This window comes from Carassius auratus, chromosome 34 (genome assembly GCF_003368295.1).
Source record: "Carassius auratus strain Wakin chromosome 34, ASM336829v1, whole genome shotgun sequence".
NCBI classification, from domain to species: Eukaryota; Metazoa; Chordata; class Actinopteri; order Cypriniformes; family Cyprinidae; genus Carassius; species Carassius auratus.
The window spans coordinates 21,194,623-21,212,368 of record NC_039276.1 but is presented as its reverse complement, the minus strand read 5'-3'; the positions used below and the strand labels follow the sequence as shown (position 1 = coordinate 21,212,368).

The following is a 17,746-nucleotide window of genomic DNA, read 5'->3' as shown; positions in this document are numbered from 1 at the left end:
TAATAAGATGCTAGCACAAACAACCTATATGGTTGTTTTTTGTTGGAGTAAAGGCTCAAAATAATCTATGCTGTACATTAACAAAAAAAAAAAAAAAAAAAAAAGATAGAATGTCAAGAAGTCCTTAGAGAATATGTTAGATTAAGTGCATTTGTTGTACATCACTGGATAATATGTTCATGATAATATAATAACAGATACTGATTAAGCAATTTTATTTTTAAAAATAAAAATAAAACATTGCTAAAAATAATGGACTTACAATAACAATGACATAGTTACCATATATATAATACTGTTTGCAGCTCCTCAAGAAGCCTCAGGAGCTGAAAAGCAAAATTTAAAGAGACAGGAATTAAAACAGAGAGTTTTAGACAGAGGGTGAAAAGAGGTGCTACAGCAATGTAGCAAGCATGTGTTAAGCATAGCAACAAAATGTAGTAATAACCAAATGTAGTTCTTATATATTTTTCTGCCTGGACAAATTAATAATTAAGAGGACACAGGTGAACAGTATGAGGGAACTAAACAGGTCAAACAGGGCAGACAGAAAACTGACAGACAAAGCATACATATAACAGTTCATCCCCTCCTGATAAGCCGCATCCTTGTGATGCATAGAGTCCAACTGAGGAGGGTGTGCAGGGGTTCAGGAGGAGGGTGTAGAGAAGGAGAAAGGCAGGGACTGAGAGAAGTTGATTGCAGGAGGAACCATGGTGAAAATGGAGGGAGGAGCAAGGAGCAGATTTAGCCAGGTGGAGATCCAGAGACCAGCCAGGACGGTGACCCACAGTAGAGTCGCCGGAGGGAGGAGCCATGTTGGAGTTAGAATTGGCTACACCAGGGGTATGACTGATGGAAATGGAGCCGCTGGAGGTGGAGACTCAGGTGGAGCCGAGCAGACGAAGAGCCAGGGCGAGACCCGAGGTCCGGAGGGCCAAGGTAGAGCTTTCAGATCAAGAGCCAGAGGGAAGGAGGAGCTTGACAGAGCCTGAGATATAGAGTGATGAGGCGAAGTCAGAGGAGTGGAGTTTTAAGGCAGCGGATGGTCAACGACTGACCAAAGTGGAGCCAGCAGGACGAGGGAACCCTGTGGAGCCAGTGGGATAATGGGCCACAGTGGAGACAAAGGAGCTAAGATCCAAGGCGGAGCCGATGGGTCGGAGGACCGAGGTGGAGTCCAGGGCTCAGAGGCTCAAGGCAGAGATAGGGGATCCTCATGCCTGGGTGGAGCTGGAGACTGGAAGGCCCTAGGCAGATCTCAGCACCCAGATAGTGCTGACTGAGGGTGAGCTGAGGGACTGACAGGAACCAGCGGAGACAGGGTTAAGGAACTGGCTGGCATAAGAGGAGGTGGGAGAGGGAATTTAAGAGTCATAGGGAGTTCAGGAGCTGTAGGAGAGCTAGACAGAACCAGCGGAGACTCAGAAACACAGGGGACCAACCCGGTCAATAAGATCCTCCTCAAAAATGTCCAAAAATGTCCTTAGAATATTGTACTGTGTCCAGCTGCAGCTCACCCTCAGTGGAGGGAGTGTGATCTCAACCAAAACTCCCTTAGGCATGGATGCTGTTGCCAGCTCACACACCTGGTCAGACCAATCTAGAGGCTCAGGTTCCAGGGCAATGATCAGTTCAGTCACAGGTTCTTGAGCTGGCTCTCCTGTCACGGCATGATAGGGTTCTCCAACTGCAGCTGGCTCAGGCAATTTCTCTGTGCAGCAAGATTATGTTTGGCTAATGTCTTCCTCAGCGGGGCAAATGGAAAGATACAGTCCATTTTCCTCCAGCACCCTCTCTACAAAAGCGGCAAAACTCCCTCGAGAATAATCGGCAGACAGTTTTGCCTTGGACGAGGTGTTCAGTCCGACATAATTAAATGTGCATAGGCAGTTGTTTGGGTAATGAGATGGATGAGATCTAGAAAGTTTTGTGAGGTCCTCAAAGGAGTAATCCCCTTGTTCAAGGGAGCATAAGAGCTAGGAATAAACAAAAGGCAAAGGAAACAGACAAGTCCTCTGCACCTGTGTTGCTACCTAGAATTAAACCACACCATGCTGGTTTGATCTGACCAAACTGGCCTCCTGTCTGAGCCTGGTTTCCCCTAAGGTTTTTATCTCTATTTCTGTCACTGATGGAGTTTTGGTTCCTTGCCACTGTCACCTTTGGCTTGCTCAGTTGGGTATGCTTGTCTGATTTGAAGAGACACTTTTAAAAGAGAGCTGAACTGGATGATGACTGAATCATCAATGAACTGACTTTAGATAATAAAATGATTCTGTTAGTGTCTACTTGCATCATTGGCACACTATTTTCCTGTTTGACACTGTAAAGCTGCATTGACACCATCAGTATTGTATAAAGCGCTATACAAATAAAGTTGACTTGACTTGACTAATTAACAGGACACAGGTAAACAGAATGGACTAATCAAGGAAAACTAGTTCAAACAGGGCAGACAGAAAACAGACAGACAAAGCACACATAAAACATGTTTTCACACAAAATTACAGTATGGTCTTTTATGAGGGTTAGGACTTTTTTTCTTGGAGCTTGACTTTTTAAACCACTTTCTTTCACTGTTTGACAAAGAGAGGCTTAGACTTTCTCTAACATTTCCACAGAAAGTTATACAGACTTTTGGGTGAACTGTTCCTTTAAAAATTTATTGTAACAGTTGCATACAGATGTTCATAAAGATTGCATATTCCTATACTGAAGTGAATAATCTCAGTACAAGAAATACAAATTACACCTCACTGCATACTTCAGCAGAAAGTTTGTAAATATTGCAGCATAGAATAAACGCTAAACTGTACACTATTTTAATATAGTTTACTTTGCAGTTTACCCTACAGTGCACATACTTAAAAGTTTACATTATAGTGTATACTACATTCCTCATTTTTACTATTTTGCCTATAGTAAACATGTCCACATTTAGAGATGCAGCACTACATCTGTTCTGATTTATAGACTAATAAATGCCTAATAAACTTCATTCGACATACTTCACAGAAACACATATGGAGCCGTTCAAGTGCTTTACAAATAGCAACAGATAATAGCATGCAGCTCAAGCCATGTTTATGAGGGAAGGAGAGATAGAGAAAGATGAGGGGGAAATGATAATATCTGCTTTTAATGTGTATAATTAATTCTGTGTGTTTATGGATAAGTGTATACTTTGTTTTTTGAGTATTGTGATTATCTTTTTCCATCACACACAGGAAATGCAGGAAAAAAATACAGTCTTCCTTCCTCCAACAGAGCAGGGTGAGATACATACTGCCTAGAAAAAGGACATGCCATTCATGAATATGAAATACAAAACATACTATATCATTTTGTTAATGAGTATACATGTTTATGCGGGTATATATATATATATATATATATATATATATATATATATATATATATATATATATATATATATATATATATATATATATATATATATATATATATGAATCACAACAATACATTTAAATTAATTATTTAATTAAAGCAAAAAAGCAAAAAAAAAAAAAAAACGAGATTATCGCAAAAATTAATTTGTGATTTTAACTTCTATATTTTATTGTCTCCATATGAACAAAATCATGCTATATTAGGATTCTGGAAGTTAGACAAAAAAAAAAAAAAAAAAAAAAATTGCACAACTTTATAGGCACATGTAATTTCTATCAAATTTGCAAGAAACAGCAAAATTTATGTAATAAATTATATACCTGGATTTAGTCCTGTAAATTAATTTGTTTTCTATCTTCTGTCTCCAGTGGATTGCTGGGTGTTCCTGCAGTAGAGAATAGACCCAGTATCTGGGGTGAAAGCCCCCCAAAGTTTGTGACTAAACCTTCTCGCCTGTATCTCAAAGTGGGACAGAGTGGCAAATTCTCAGCCAAGATCACGGGACGACCCCAGCCACTGGTGCAGTGGTATAAGGTGATACACCATTATGGAATATCTAAAATCACAGGTTGAGCCAAAATATATTAATGCATTTTCTTTGTTAGGGAGAAGAGAAGATCCAGCAGTCTGATCGCTATAACATGTTTGAGAGGTCAGGAATGCATTTCCTGGAGATTCGCCACATATGCTCAGAGGACGCTGGTGTGTACACCTGTTTGGTGGCTAACAGTGCCGGGAAAGCCTCTGCAACCACCGAACTTATTGTCCAAGGTAACACAGAAAGAGAAACAGATAAAGATGTGGGGCTATTTCTCAAGGCCTCTGAATAAAACATTTTGCCCTCTTTGGTGACCAAATTCCGAGAATTGCCACACTTCACTATACTTCACTTCACTTCACTTTTGCAAAGTAATTTGCAAAAATTTTGCTAAAAAGCTAACATTTCAGATTCTGAAGTTCTTAAAGTTTATTCCATTGTTCTTTTGCAGATGGAGACACTGAAACAGTCACGTAAGTGAAGAGCTTTTATTTAGTCCTTTCAATTGCAGTTTGCACTGACAAAAAAGTGACAACAAAATACCAAATTTACAAGACAAGACAGAATGTAGTATTTTTACTTTTTTTTTTTTTTTTTTTTTTGAAAAATATTGAAAAAATGTTTTTTAATCTGCACAATGAATCATATAACTGCCATCAACTTGGTGGGCTAATTTCAAGGTTCTTAATTATTTTAAGGTTCTTAAAACACACACACACACACACACACACACACACATATATATATATATATATATATATATATATATATATATATATATATATATATATTTACTTTTACTTTACTCATCTATGGCCTATATGCCATTAAGAGTCATTCACTCTAGTCTGCAATCTGGGTTTTCAATCTTTCAGTTTAAAAGACTCTGCTCTACTGCTTCTTTACAGTCAGCAATGATTGTTCACTTGACTGTTTTTAATCTTTTGTTCCATAGTGTCCCCAAAGCATCTCGAGATCTCTCAAAACCAGTTGTTGTCAAGCACAGCACCAACGGATTTGACGTGGAACAGAAACCTTCCAACCCATCCATCCGAACTGCAACCACAGAGACACACAAGAAACACACACCACCGTCTACTACCACTGTGACCAGAACAGACAAACCAAAAATAACATCATCACTATCCTCACAACCTATCAGCAAATCCACAGATGGAAAATCAGCAGCTGGTCAAAAGACATCAAACCTTGTGGATGTAAGAAGTCAGAACATTGTAAAGAATGAGTCAAGTAGCATAAAAAGAGCTTCGGATTCGTTCAGAGATCCAGAAGAGATTCCTGAAGCATCACGGCTGGAGTCCAGCAGAGACGCCCGCCAGCAAACCAGAGAGAGCAAAGTGGACATGCCAGAAACTCTGCCAAGTTTTGACTCCCAGCCTCAGAGCCGAGAGGTTTCGCCAGGGGAAAAGGTCATGTTCAGATGCCAAGGTGAGTCTACTGAACTGGAGTGACTGGGATCAAAATAGTAGTTTGCAGTTTATTTAATTCATGACCTGCTGCTGTCTAAATCACTGCACAGCGGCACATGCACATGTGTAATTACAAATAAAGTTAAATGCATGGCATATATCAATGACACTTTATTTTCCTTGTTACAAGTTACATGTACTTACTATTATCGTAACAATTAATGATGCATGATTACATGAAAGTAACCCTGAGCCAAACCCTAATCCTAACCCTAACCACAAAGTAAATGAATATAGTTAATATCACTAATTGTATAATTATACTGTTACAAGACACCTTCAAATAACATGTAACCCGTATATTTTTAATGAATTTTAATTGGAAATAACCTTAAAAGTATATTTTAGTATATCATAAATGTTTGTCAATTCATTCAGCAGTACAGTTTAACCATATTTCACAGACAATAGAAGTAATTATGAAATTATATATAAATTGGGTCAAAAACACTACGCTAAGTGATTTAATTTAAATTTAAACTATACTACATTTTTTTTTACTAGCTGATGCTTTTATCCAAAGCGACTTACAATTGCTATATATGTCAGAGGTCGCAAGCCTCTGGAGCAACTAAGGGTTAAGTGTCTTGCTCAGGGACACATTGGTGTCTCACAGTGGATTCAAACACAGGTCTCTCACACCAAAGGCATGTGTCTTATCTACTGCGCCAACACCACCAACCACCAATCTTCCGGTTGGTAGACAACCTACATGAACAACTGAGCCACTGCCGCCCACATTAATTGCTATCGATTACATACAGGTGTGTGAGGGTAGTTGATTAAGAAGACAGTTGGTTCTTCAATGGGGAAACAAATGTATTCAAATCAAAGCAAGACCTGTAGATGTTGTGCAATGTTGTGTTACTTTGCTTTGCAGAAATCGTAGATGTTGTTAAATGAGTGATGTGATGCTGTGCTGTCTCAGTGTCTGGGTCTCCAGTGCCGACAGTGAGCTGGATGAAAGATGGAGCTCCTCTCAGACAGAGATCAGGCGTCAGCACACGACAGGAGGGCAGTCTGCACGTCCTGTGTCTGGAGAGCGCTCACATAACTGACACGGGACAATACGGCTGCACTGCTGCCAACACAAGAGGAAAGACTGCGGCCCACTGGAGTCTGACTGTCAAACGTAAGAATTCACCAGTCATTTTATACATCTTCATCTTAAGTATTATAACAAAAACAACAAATAATTGTTCATTATAAGTTAATTAAGCAGTAACATCATTAATTATTATTTTTTATTTATTTATTTACTTTCAATGAAGTTGTGGACACTGCAGTATATTTTTAAAGATCTTTTGATTTTCTGATCTTTTGAAGTTCAGAAGAAAATCATTTTTTAGAAACATTCTACACATTTACAGTTTTTTTCTTCAATCAATCATCTTTTTTTAAAATATAATAATAATTATTATTTTCTTAACATTTGAATACATATATTCAAACATTTGTGGTCAGTAAGATTTTTTAAAAGGAATTATAATATACAGACACACACATATATATGTGTGTGTGTGTGTGTGTGTGTGTGTGATTTATAAAAAAAAAAAAAAAAAATCTTACTGACCACAAATGTTTAACCCTCTGAGGGTATTTTGGGGACCTTTTGTGTGTGTTTTTTTCAGTTACTTATAAACATATGCATGGCTAAAGTCTGAAAACACTGTATTCAGTACAAACTGGGCTACAATAAAATATAAATAGCATGTATGTACATGATTGTGTTTTTGAGGAAACAACGTTTATGTGTAGTTAGTAAAAAATGAAAATTTTGAAGGCCCTGAAATAAGGTCATACAACACATACAGAACATTTGTTCACAAGACTGGAGCTTGTAGCCTAGAATTTTTGCTTCTAAATTATGTGAAAATCATCTTGTTTACTCGCTTACAGAAAACAATAGATTGATTTAAGTTTTCTAAGACACTTTTTTGTTGGTAAAAGTCATATGCGAGTAGGCGTCAACTACCATGAATGTCATTGTGATTTACAACTGAGAAGACAAAGGCCTGCATAATGAGCTGCATAATGAGCTGCATAATGAGCTGCAAAATGAGCTGCATAATGAGGTGCATAATGAGCCTTTCAGTCAGCTGTCACTGAGAGGGAAGAGTTACAAGAAAGAATGAGAGGACAAAATAAAGTTGTAGTTTATTGTTATTATTAATATTAATATTAATATTAATATTAATATTAATATTAATATTAATATTAATATTAATATTAATATTAATATTATTATTATTATTATTATTATTCATTTTGAAAAGAGCTGAGAATATTTTTTTCAGTGTTTTTTTATATAAATTGAAAGAACAGCATTGTTTGTAACAATTATCGTATTAATAATTTTTATTTTATCAAGTGTTGGCTAAATAAAACTTTAATTTCTGTATATACTGACTCCAAGCTTTTGAATGATATAGTGTATATGTTTACACTTGGACTAAGACTGGAGCAATGATGCTGAAAATGTAGCTTTGATCACAGGAATAAATTAAATTGTAAAATATATTCAAATAGAAAGCAGTTATTTTAAATGGTACAAATATTTCACAATATTACTGCTTTAGCAAACTGGTATTGACTGGTATTGTGTCATGTTAAAATGTATAAATGGACATCACATACCTAGCATTTCCAAAGTGTATATTGTTTATGTGCTCTCAAATAAACTAAATGATAAACTACATTATTAACATTATTGTGATGGTCACTGATACTAATAGTACAGTAGAATATTTAGATTATGTCAATTAAACTTCATTATGTTCCACTTGATTATACATTTAGTCAGGAATTATAGTTTGGAAAAAGTCTAACTAGTAAAATGTTTACACTTTATGTGAAAACTATACAAATATATCAATAAATAAAAAGAGACGTACTCATGTTTATGATTCTTCATTCTTTTTTCTGAGGAAATCCAAAACTCAAATCCTTTGGTAATCCTCAGCGAATGTTCTTGGGGTGAATTATGTCTTGTTTCGTGATGTTTTATTTGTATTGGTGGGTGGGTGTGTTTGAAGGTGTGAGGGTGGAGGCGAAGCCCCCAGTGTTCATCTCTCCTCTGAAGGATTGTTCAGTATCAGAGGGACAGGACTTGCACCTGCAGTGCTCAGTGGAGGGCAGACCACTACCTGAGATCACCTGGCTGCACAATGGTACAGTACGAGCACACAGTGTTTGAGGGACACATTCAATTCAGTAATTCTACACATATACCCAGTTTAGCACCAAGCAGCAATCTACAATGTTTAATAATAAAAGTCAGACTACTTGTAACCTGCACGGTTCTGTGTCTGTTCACAGAACTAATATAGTTTATTCTCAAGCCTGGCACTGTGTAGTCTATCAGTATTGCTGGCCTTACAACAAACTGATTTGTTATGTCACTTTAAATAAAAGCCTTGGCGAAATTAATCCATGTTAATGTATCTGATCCGTCAGTTATTATAGTCGACTAAAACAAAACAAACAAACAAATGTTGTGTTACTTAAAGTAATGTTAACTGAAAAACAAACAAATAAATAAATACTGATATTATTTTATATAGTTGCCAAGGAAACATTCCTCAGTTTCGTTTAGTTTAACTTTATGTACTAAAATAACTAAAACTGAAATAAAACCACTAAATGCTACAGACATATAAAATCACAGAAGCTAATAAAAATGACAAATTTCAACAAAATTAAAATGTAAACTGAAAATATAAAAATAAAACCATAATAGCATCTTGTAAATAAATAAATATATTATAGAAAGAAAGAAAGAAAGAAAGAAAGAAAGAAAGAAAGAAAGAAAGAAAGAAAGAAAGAAAGAAAGAAAGGGTGATTTTTGTGATTGGTCATTTAGTTTCTACCTGTGTAGGATGTTTTTTAGCCTAAATAACCTGCACTGTGGATCAGACTCAATGGCAGTTGAGTTGCACAGGTATCAGTGAAGTGAACTCAGATGCATGAATTGGAGTTGTTGTTGTTGTTGTTTTTTTTTTTACTGTAAATATTTCTGACCTACAATGCCAAGAAATAAATGTATCTGTCTCTGCCCATGTCTGAGACAGAATGGTTGTGTGTGTGTGTGTGTGTGTGTCACTCTGTTCTCTGTCCAGCTAAAACAGTCTTTGCCTGTATTTGTTCTTTGCCTATAAATGCTGTTCATGTAAAATTGTGAACACAGCCACATCTCAGTCTTGTAGCTGAGTTTCACAGCAACAATTGCATGTAACAGTAGTGCTGCTGTGATTTTGTCAAACTGAAATATATTTTCAAAAAGACATATTAATTTCACCTTTTTTTTGGCTTTCTTAAAGAATCTGAACAGTTCTACCAAATCTAAGACAATCGAAACAAAACAGCTATGATCTAGAATTGTATCCATCATCTGAAAACTATTTAAAACAAATCTAAATGTCCCATGCATTCATTCTCCAAACCACTTGTCCTACAGATGGGGCTGCAGGGTTGTTATAACTGCAGTATCTCAGCCCAAAGCAGGCACAACTTCATGTTTTTAGAATTTCAAACAGTTTAGCACCAATGTGGAGTTTGAGGAAAAAAATAAGTGAAAGAATAAAGCACAGTAAAAAGTGATGTTTGCATGTGAAAACACCACTAATAATGATGTTAATTATAGCAAAATGCAAGATAATGTTACTTCATAGGATTCCATATAATTCAATGATTTAACAATTATTATTCAACATGTATTCTGTTTCTGTATAGTGACTATAGATCTTTGACAAATTACAAAAAAAAGCATTTTCTGCCTGCTTCACATATTTGTTATTTGGTTTAATTTGGTTAATTCCATATGAACAGTAGATTCTGTGTGCTGTCCTGGATCAGACAGACTGGAAGACTTCGGTCACTAGAGAGAGAGAGAGAGAGAGAGAGAGAGAGCTTACTGCATCTGTGCGGGCAGATTTTACAATTCTTGGGGGGAAAAAGGAGGTTTACAAAAAGAAAAGAAAGCCAGAAAAAGAGGAATAAGCTGCTGTTCCTCATAATTGCTCATAGTTTGAATCCTGGTGGTCTCAGGCACATTTAGCAGTAATGTCATATATAAGCAAAAGCATTTAACATTGTGATTTATACTGCAAAGAGACAACGTATGTGTAGTATGATTGTATGCAATTGCTGTTTGACAGATATATTCAGATAGTAATCATTCCAGTTCCACCAGAGGGCACTATCAGTGGAGATCAAAATTTAGGCTGAGCTGTTCATTGGTTTATGACTGCAATATGGTCTGTGGTTAACACAGACTCAATATATTTTGACGTTCTGCAACATAAAATACATTGTCATTACATCACTGTTTGTGTTTATAATCATGCTCTTGCAAACTATTCTAATCTTTCAGGGAACAAGTTTTTTATGTATTTTATTATTATTATTTTTTTCTTAATGGTGGTAAAGTTCGTTTATAGCCTACGTTTGGTTTTTTACCTTTTAGGCTACCAATTTGGTATTGGTTACAGAGCAATAAATATATTCTGCAATAGTCCAAAACAATGGAAAAATCATACTGTGTTTTTGACGAGAGACAAAACTTCGGCCTGAAAAATTTAATTAGTGTAATCACTGCAGCTCTCTACGTTCTCGTTATGATCGCTCCAAAATAAATGTTATCTACATAATCGTGGCCTTGTCCATCCCAGTTTTTGTCATCCACATCCCTGTCTCAGTGGCATGTTACATTACATTTCTCCGAACTTGATTCATCAGTCAGTTTCTCATACAGTCTTTTTCTTTTTGTTCTGTATTCATCTGTTCAGATCAGCCCGTTCCACATTCCCTCACTGTGTTTGAGAACAGTGTGACTCAGCTGACAGTTAAAGCAGCTGTTTTGGAGGATGCAGGAGTGTATTCATGTGTCGCAATGAATGATCACGGCAGAGCTGTGTCTACAGCTCATGTACTGGTTAACGGTAAGACACTCGTCTCCTTCTTCTATATTATTATTTGCCAGCATATTCAGAATTAAAACATGTTGGACGCTGAAGTCAGTCACACTTAACACTTTCTGACTGTCATTGAATTAGCTAGAAAATATGAAACCTGGGTGATTAAAGCATAGTGACCCATACTCAGAATCCGTGCTCTGCATTTAACCCATCCGAAGTGCACACACACACACACACACACACACTGTGAACACACACCTGGAGCAATGGGCAGCCATTTATGCCGCAGCACCCAGGGAACATTTGGGGGTTTGGTGCCTTGCTCAAGGACACCTCAGTCATGTGATTTTATTTTTATAACATTAGAGTATTTCACTTTTATTCTCAAGTTCAGATGTATAATAGTTTTTGGAAGTTATGATAGCTAGCTTCAGAACGAAAATTAAATGAACTGGGAAGCCAAAGTTATTATAAACAAAATTCATATCAACAAAATGAAGGCATCTTTAATTTTATTTATTTATTTTAAGCAAGAAATTAATCAAACTGACTCCTGTTATTCTGGTACCCCCTGCAGTGTCCTGATTTATGTTCCATATCTAACTGCAGGATAAAAACATGGCTTTATTTGAATTATAAATCTTACTGTATCTTTCTTTCAAATGTCCTAAATACATTTCTTCCACCCAAACTCAGAAGGCATTTGAGTCATAAAAACCAACAGACTTTTTATGTGTTTTAACTTCATTCATACAATTCAGGATGAGTTTGCAATGTGTTCCGTTGATCAGTGAATATCAAGGATACGTTTTTTGAGAGTTATTTTAAGGATTAGAGAAACATCTGCTCTCTTGCAGTCTGTGAGGCTGTCTAATGGTGGAGGTTCCATGTTCAAGTGGGTTAAAAATGTGAAATACCAGTCTTTTCCCACACACACGCACACACACACACATTCTGCAATGGCTCTATCTGATCCGAGTCTCAGAGGACAAGAAGCAAAATTACCCGCTCAATCTAAAAAAGAAAAAAAAAAAAAGAAAAAGAAAAAACAAGTTTCATGACTTTTTAACTGATGTGTTTTCAGACATTATGCATTAATGTAAAGGTACAATACTATTCAGCATGCATTTAGAAGCAGTGCATAGAAAGTACAGTATATCGATGGCTATAAGGAAATGATTTATTTATTCACTAAATACTGAAGCAGCAAAAGCTGCATATTTGTGTTAATTAAACTTAGTGATTGCCTGTGAATTATCATGGTATTATTTTCATTGTACAGTAGCTTTGAATAATACAGTTCAAGTTACATAAAAAAGCATAACGAACGTCCAGTTTGCTGTCTAGTATGCTGTGCTTGATAAATGCATTTGTGCAAACATTTAAATGTAAAAAAAAAAAAAAGCAAATGATGCTTTGATCCTTATTTTATATATTCTAGATTAGTCTTGAAAATCTAGATGGCACAGTCTGAAAGGTACTTTTCATGCAGTCTGTTAGCAGTCACTTATTCCATGGCATAAGCTGACTGGCCTCTGCAGATTCTGAAGCCAATGAGCTGTTTGCTCAACATTGAAATAATATTTGCTGTAAGGTGGGCCTGTAGCACTTGAAAGAGCACTTCCGAAACCCGCCACCTTCCCCAGCTCCACCTGTCTATAACAACTACTGAGTTTATGTTTGCCTACTCATGCAGCAGCAGCATATTTTAGATGCTCACAGCAGTGTGCTGCAAGTCCGTACTTACTCTGCATGAAACAACAGTAGCAGTAGCACTGTGCAGAACAGATCTAGTCTGATATGACCAGACACACTACCATTCTCATATCCATCAACATGCTAAAACTGTTTTTAGAGTTGTCATGATTTAAATGCATGTACAACTAACAGTGTATAAAATATATTCCTGTTAGTACTTTATTAACAGGCATCGTTTACATACTATTTACTTGCTATAGTAATTACATTAACCCTACTACCAACCCTTAATCCATGTAGTTATGCTATACTTGGGTAAGCAAACTGTAAGTATACTGTAAGTGCACATGTTATAAAATAAAGGCACCCAAATACTCCTCATACACTGGATTTAACAAGATTTAATTACATTTCACCAAGGAAATAGAGAGAGAGAGCGAGAGAGAGAGATTTGCATTTTCTGAAAATAATCAGATTGCAGTTTGCTTATGCATAACCCCAACGTTTAAGAGATTTAGTAGGTTCAAATGTATTTACTGCAGATGTGAATCTTGAAATGAGTGGAAAATATGTTATTTTTAATATATATATATATATATATATATATATATATATATATATATATATATATATATATATATATATATATATATATATATATATATATATGTCACAGTGTCTGGGTTGTGTTCCCTTGGTTTCCACTAGGTGTCCTCTGTTCCCTCAGTGTCGGTCACCCTATCAATTCCTGTTCCCTTATTTGGTCACCTTCCTCCTTGTTTTAGTTAATTGATTGTCCCCACCTGTCTCCAATTCCCCCATTAGCCTTCTGTGTATTTATACCCGGTCTGTCTGAGTCTATGTCACGGAGTCCTTGTAATATGTGTGTTACTTTCCTGAGTCTGCTCTTGCCGTGTGTTCTTGTTTTTGTTATGTTTATTGGATATCCTGGTTTTGACCCTGCCTTGACTTTTTATTCTCCTTGGATTGCCCCTCAATAAACCTCGTACCTGCATTTGGATCTCTCCTGTGTTTCTTGTAACACCGAACGTGACAGAAGGACTCCGTCAACCTTGAGATCCAGCGGTATGTCGATTAACACTTCTTCCCCAGCCACCGAGCGGGAGAGAAGCAATCGGTTTGAGGGAACCCGCCACGGGCTCAGGCGGGACTCAGGATGATCATTTTGATGAGCTGTCTGACACGGGTCGGGCTAGGGCCTGAGTGTCTCGGGCCAGGGCCAGGGCCGGGCTCGGGCCTAGATTTGAGGCCCGTGCAGGGCTCTAACGGCCGCAGGTCCAGCACCACAGCACAAGATGGGCGCCAACCCAGCTCAGCTGTGGTGCATGGCCACCAACCCCGCACCACGAGGCAAGATGGAAGCCAGCCTCACCCCACAGTGCAAGATGGCTGCCAGCTCAGCACCAACGCCCAAGATGGCCGCTGACACCTTTCTCGATTACTTCGAGATGCTATCAAGGATCCTAGAGATTCCCAAGACGGTTCACGTCATGGCTGCTGAGCCAGCGCCTCAGCACAAGATGGCCGCTAACCCAGCGCCACAACACAAAAGGGCCGCCAGCTCAGCGCCACAGCACAAGATGGCCACCAGCCCAGCGCCACAGCACAAGATGGCCGACTCAATGCCTGAGTCTCCAGACAAGGTGCCATCGACTCGCCATCATAGAGTTGGAACATTCCTGAGCAGGCCACTGCCGTCCAGGAGGACATTCCTGAGCAGGCCGCTGCCGTCCCCAAGGCGGTGCCCGATGCTGTTCCGGAGGCTAGGCGGTGCCCGATGCTGTTCCGGAGGCCGAGGCGGCGCCTGAGGCCGTTCCCGATGCCGCTCCCGATGCTGTTCTGGAGGCCGAGGCGGTGCCCGAGGCCGTTCCTGATGCGGTGCCCGATGCCGCTCCCGATGCCGTAACCGAGGCTGTTCCTGAGGCCGAGGTGGTGGCCGATGCTGAGGCGGTGCCCTGTGCTGTTCCGGAGGCCGAGGCGGTGCCCGATGCTGTTCCGGAGGCCGAGGTGGTGCCCGATGCTGTTCCGGAGGCCGAGGCGGTGCCCGATGCTGTTCTGGAGGCCGAGGCGGTGCCCGATGCTGTTCTGGAGGCTGAGGCGGTGCCCGATGCTGTTCTGGAGGCCGAGGCGGTGTCCGATGCGGAGGCCGAGGCGGTGCCCGAGGCCGTTCCCGATGCGGTGCCCGAGCCCTAGGCGGGGCCGATGCCGTTCCCGAGGCGATGCCCGAGGTCGTTTCCGAGGTGGTGGCCGAGGCCGTTCCAGAGGCGGTGCCTGAGGCCGTTCCCGATGCGGTGCCCGATGCCGTTCCCGAGGCGGTGCCCGAGGTCGTTTCCAGAGACGGTGCCCGAGGCCGTTCCAGAGGCAGTGCCCGAAGCCGAGGCGCCTCACGTCTCCACAGGCAGTCCAGAGTCGAGTCCGGTTCTAGTTGACCCTCCAGAGTAGAGTCCGGTTCCAGTTGACCCTCCAGAGTCGAGTCAGGTTACAGTTGACCCTCCAGAGTCGAGTCAGGTTACAATGAACTCTCCAGAGTCGAGTCAGGTGTTCGTGGACCCTTCAGAGTCAGAGCTAGTCACCGATGACCCTCCAGAGTCAGGGCTAGTCACCGATGACCCTCCAGAGTCAGGGCTAGTCACCGCTGACCTTCCAGAGTCAGGGCTAGTCACCGCTGGACTTTCCAGAGACAAGGCTGGTCACCGTTGACCTTTCAGAGTAAAGTCAAGTCACCGGTAATTGTCAAGGACTGAGTCAAGTCACCGGTGATCTTCATGAACAAATGCCAGTCACCAATGATCTTCGAGAGCAGAGTCAGGCCAGCACCGATCTTCTGGAGTCCAGTAAGGACACCAGGGGATTACCAGAGTTTCGGCGTCCCGTTGGTCTGGCCGCACAGAGGTCTGCTCCACCTTGGGGGGCTCTCGTCCTGACCACATGGCTGTGGTGGTCTTCTGCTCCGCCCTGGGGGGCTCTCACCCTGACCATACGCCCTGTCTCCACAGGCAGTCCAGAGTCGAGTCCGGTTCTAGTTGACCCTCCAGAGTAGAGTCCGGTTCCAGTTGACCCTCCAGAGTCGAGTCAGGTTCCAGTTGACCCTCCAGAGTCGAGTCAGGTTCCAGTTGACCCTCCAGAGTCGAGTCAGGTTCCAGTTGACCCTCCAGAGTCGAGTCAGGTTCCAGTTGACCCTCCAGAGTCGAGTCAGGTTCCAGTTGACCCTCCAGAGTCGAGTCAGGTTACAGTGAACTCTCCAGAGTCGAGTCAGGTGTTCGTGGACCCTTCAGAGTCAGAGCTAGTCACAGATGACCCTCCAGAGTCAGGGCTAGTCACCGATGACCCTCCAGAGTCAGGGCTAGTCACCGCTGACCTTCCAGAGTCAGGGCTAGTCACCGCTGGACTTTCCAGAGACAAGGCTGGTCACCATTGACCTTTCAGAGTCAAGTCAAGTCACCGGTAATTGTCAAGGACTGAGTCAAGTCACCGGTGATCTTCATGAACAAATGCCAGTCACCAATGATCTTCGAGAGCAGAGTCAGGCCAGCACCGATCTTCTGGAGTCCAGTAAGGACACCAGGGGATTACTAGAGTTTCGTCGTCCCGTTGGTCTGGCCGCACAGAGGTCTGCTCCACCTTGGGGGGCTCTCGTCCTGACCACATGGCTGTAGTGTTATTCTGCTCCGCCCTGGGGGGCTCTCGCCCTGACCACACGGTTGTGGTGGTCTTCTGCTCTGCCCTGGGGGACCCCGGCCTCGACCACGCGGTTGTGGTGGTCTTCTGCTCCACCCTGGGGGGCTTCCACCCTGACCACACGGTAGTGGTGGTCTTCTGCTCCGCCCTGGTGGGCGCCACATGTTGTCCTCCATGGACTTCTGTTTTGTTTTTCTTGGTTTCTGTTATGTTTCTGTCTGTTCCCCTCTGTTAGTCTGGCTCTCCGTCCCTCCCCCTAAGCCTCCACCTGTCCGCCTCCCTCCTAGTCTCTATTTTGTGTCTTGTCGTGGAGCGTCTGGGATCCGCTCCGTAGAGGGGGGGTACTGTCACAGTGTCTGGGTTGTGTTCCCTGGGTTTCCACTAGGTGTCCTCTGTTCCCTCAGTGTCGGTCACCCTATCACTTCCTGTTCCCTTATTTGGTCACCTTCCTACTTGTTTTAGTTAATTGATTGTTCCCCACCTGTGTCCAATTCCCCCATTAGCCTTCTGTGTATTTATACCCGGTCTGTCTGAGTCGTATGTGTGCTAAAACAGCTGTATTCCCGACTGAGCTGAGGACACGGCCTCTCCACAGCCTGCAACATCCATTACCTTTCTGATGCATCGTCGAATAGTTCTAACATGTTTGATACAGGATGTCCCCTAACTTTTCTCATATATATATATATATATATATATATACATGTATGTGTATATGTATATGTATATGTATATGTATATGTATATATATATATATATATATGTATATGTTTATGTATATATATGTATATATATATATGTGTATATATGTGTATATGTGTGTGTATATATGTGTATATATATATATGTGTATATATGTGTATATGTGTGTGTATATATGTGTATATATATATATGTGTATATATGTGTGTGTATATATGTGTATATATGTGTATATATGTGTGTGTATATATATATATATATATATATATATATATATATATATATATATA

At 40.3% G+C, this 17,746-nt stretch overlaps 1 protein-coding gene across 2 annotated transcripts in view; it reads left to right on the top strand.

The window, feature by feature from the left end:
- The window catches only part of mylka (myosin, light chain kinase a), a 70,826-nt gene that overhangs the window by 34,421 nt on the left and 18,659 nt on the right, over positions 1-17,746 (top strand). For both annotated transcript variants that reach the window (XM_026218610.1, XM_026218611.1), the window contains exons 4-11: positions 3,231-3,276; positions 3,783-3,948; positions 4,020-4,185; positions 4,404-4,425; positions 4,908-5,401; positions 6,371-6,574; positions 8,478-8,612; positions 11,229-11,381. In XM_026218610.1, the coding sequence (XP_026074395.1) occupies positions 3,231-3,276; positions 3,783-3,948; positions 4,020-4,185; positions 4,404-4,425; positions 4,908-5,401; positions 6,371-6,574; positions 8,478-8,612; positions 11,229-11,381 (1,386 nt within the window). The remainder of the gene's footprint in view (positions 1-3,230; positions 3,277-3,782; positions 3,949-4,019; positions 4,186-4,403; positions 4,426-4,907; positions 5,402-6,370; positions 6,575-8,477; positions 8,613-11,228; positions 11,382-17,746) is intronic.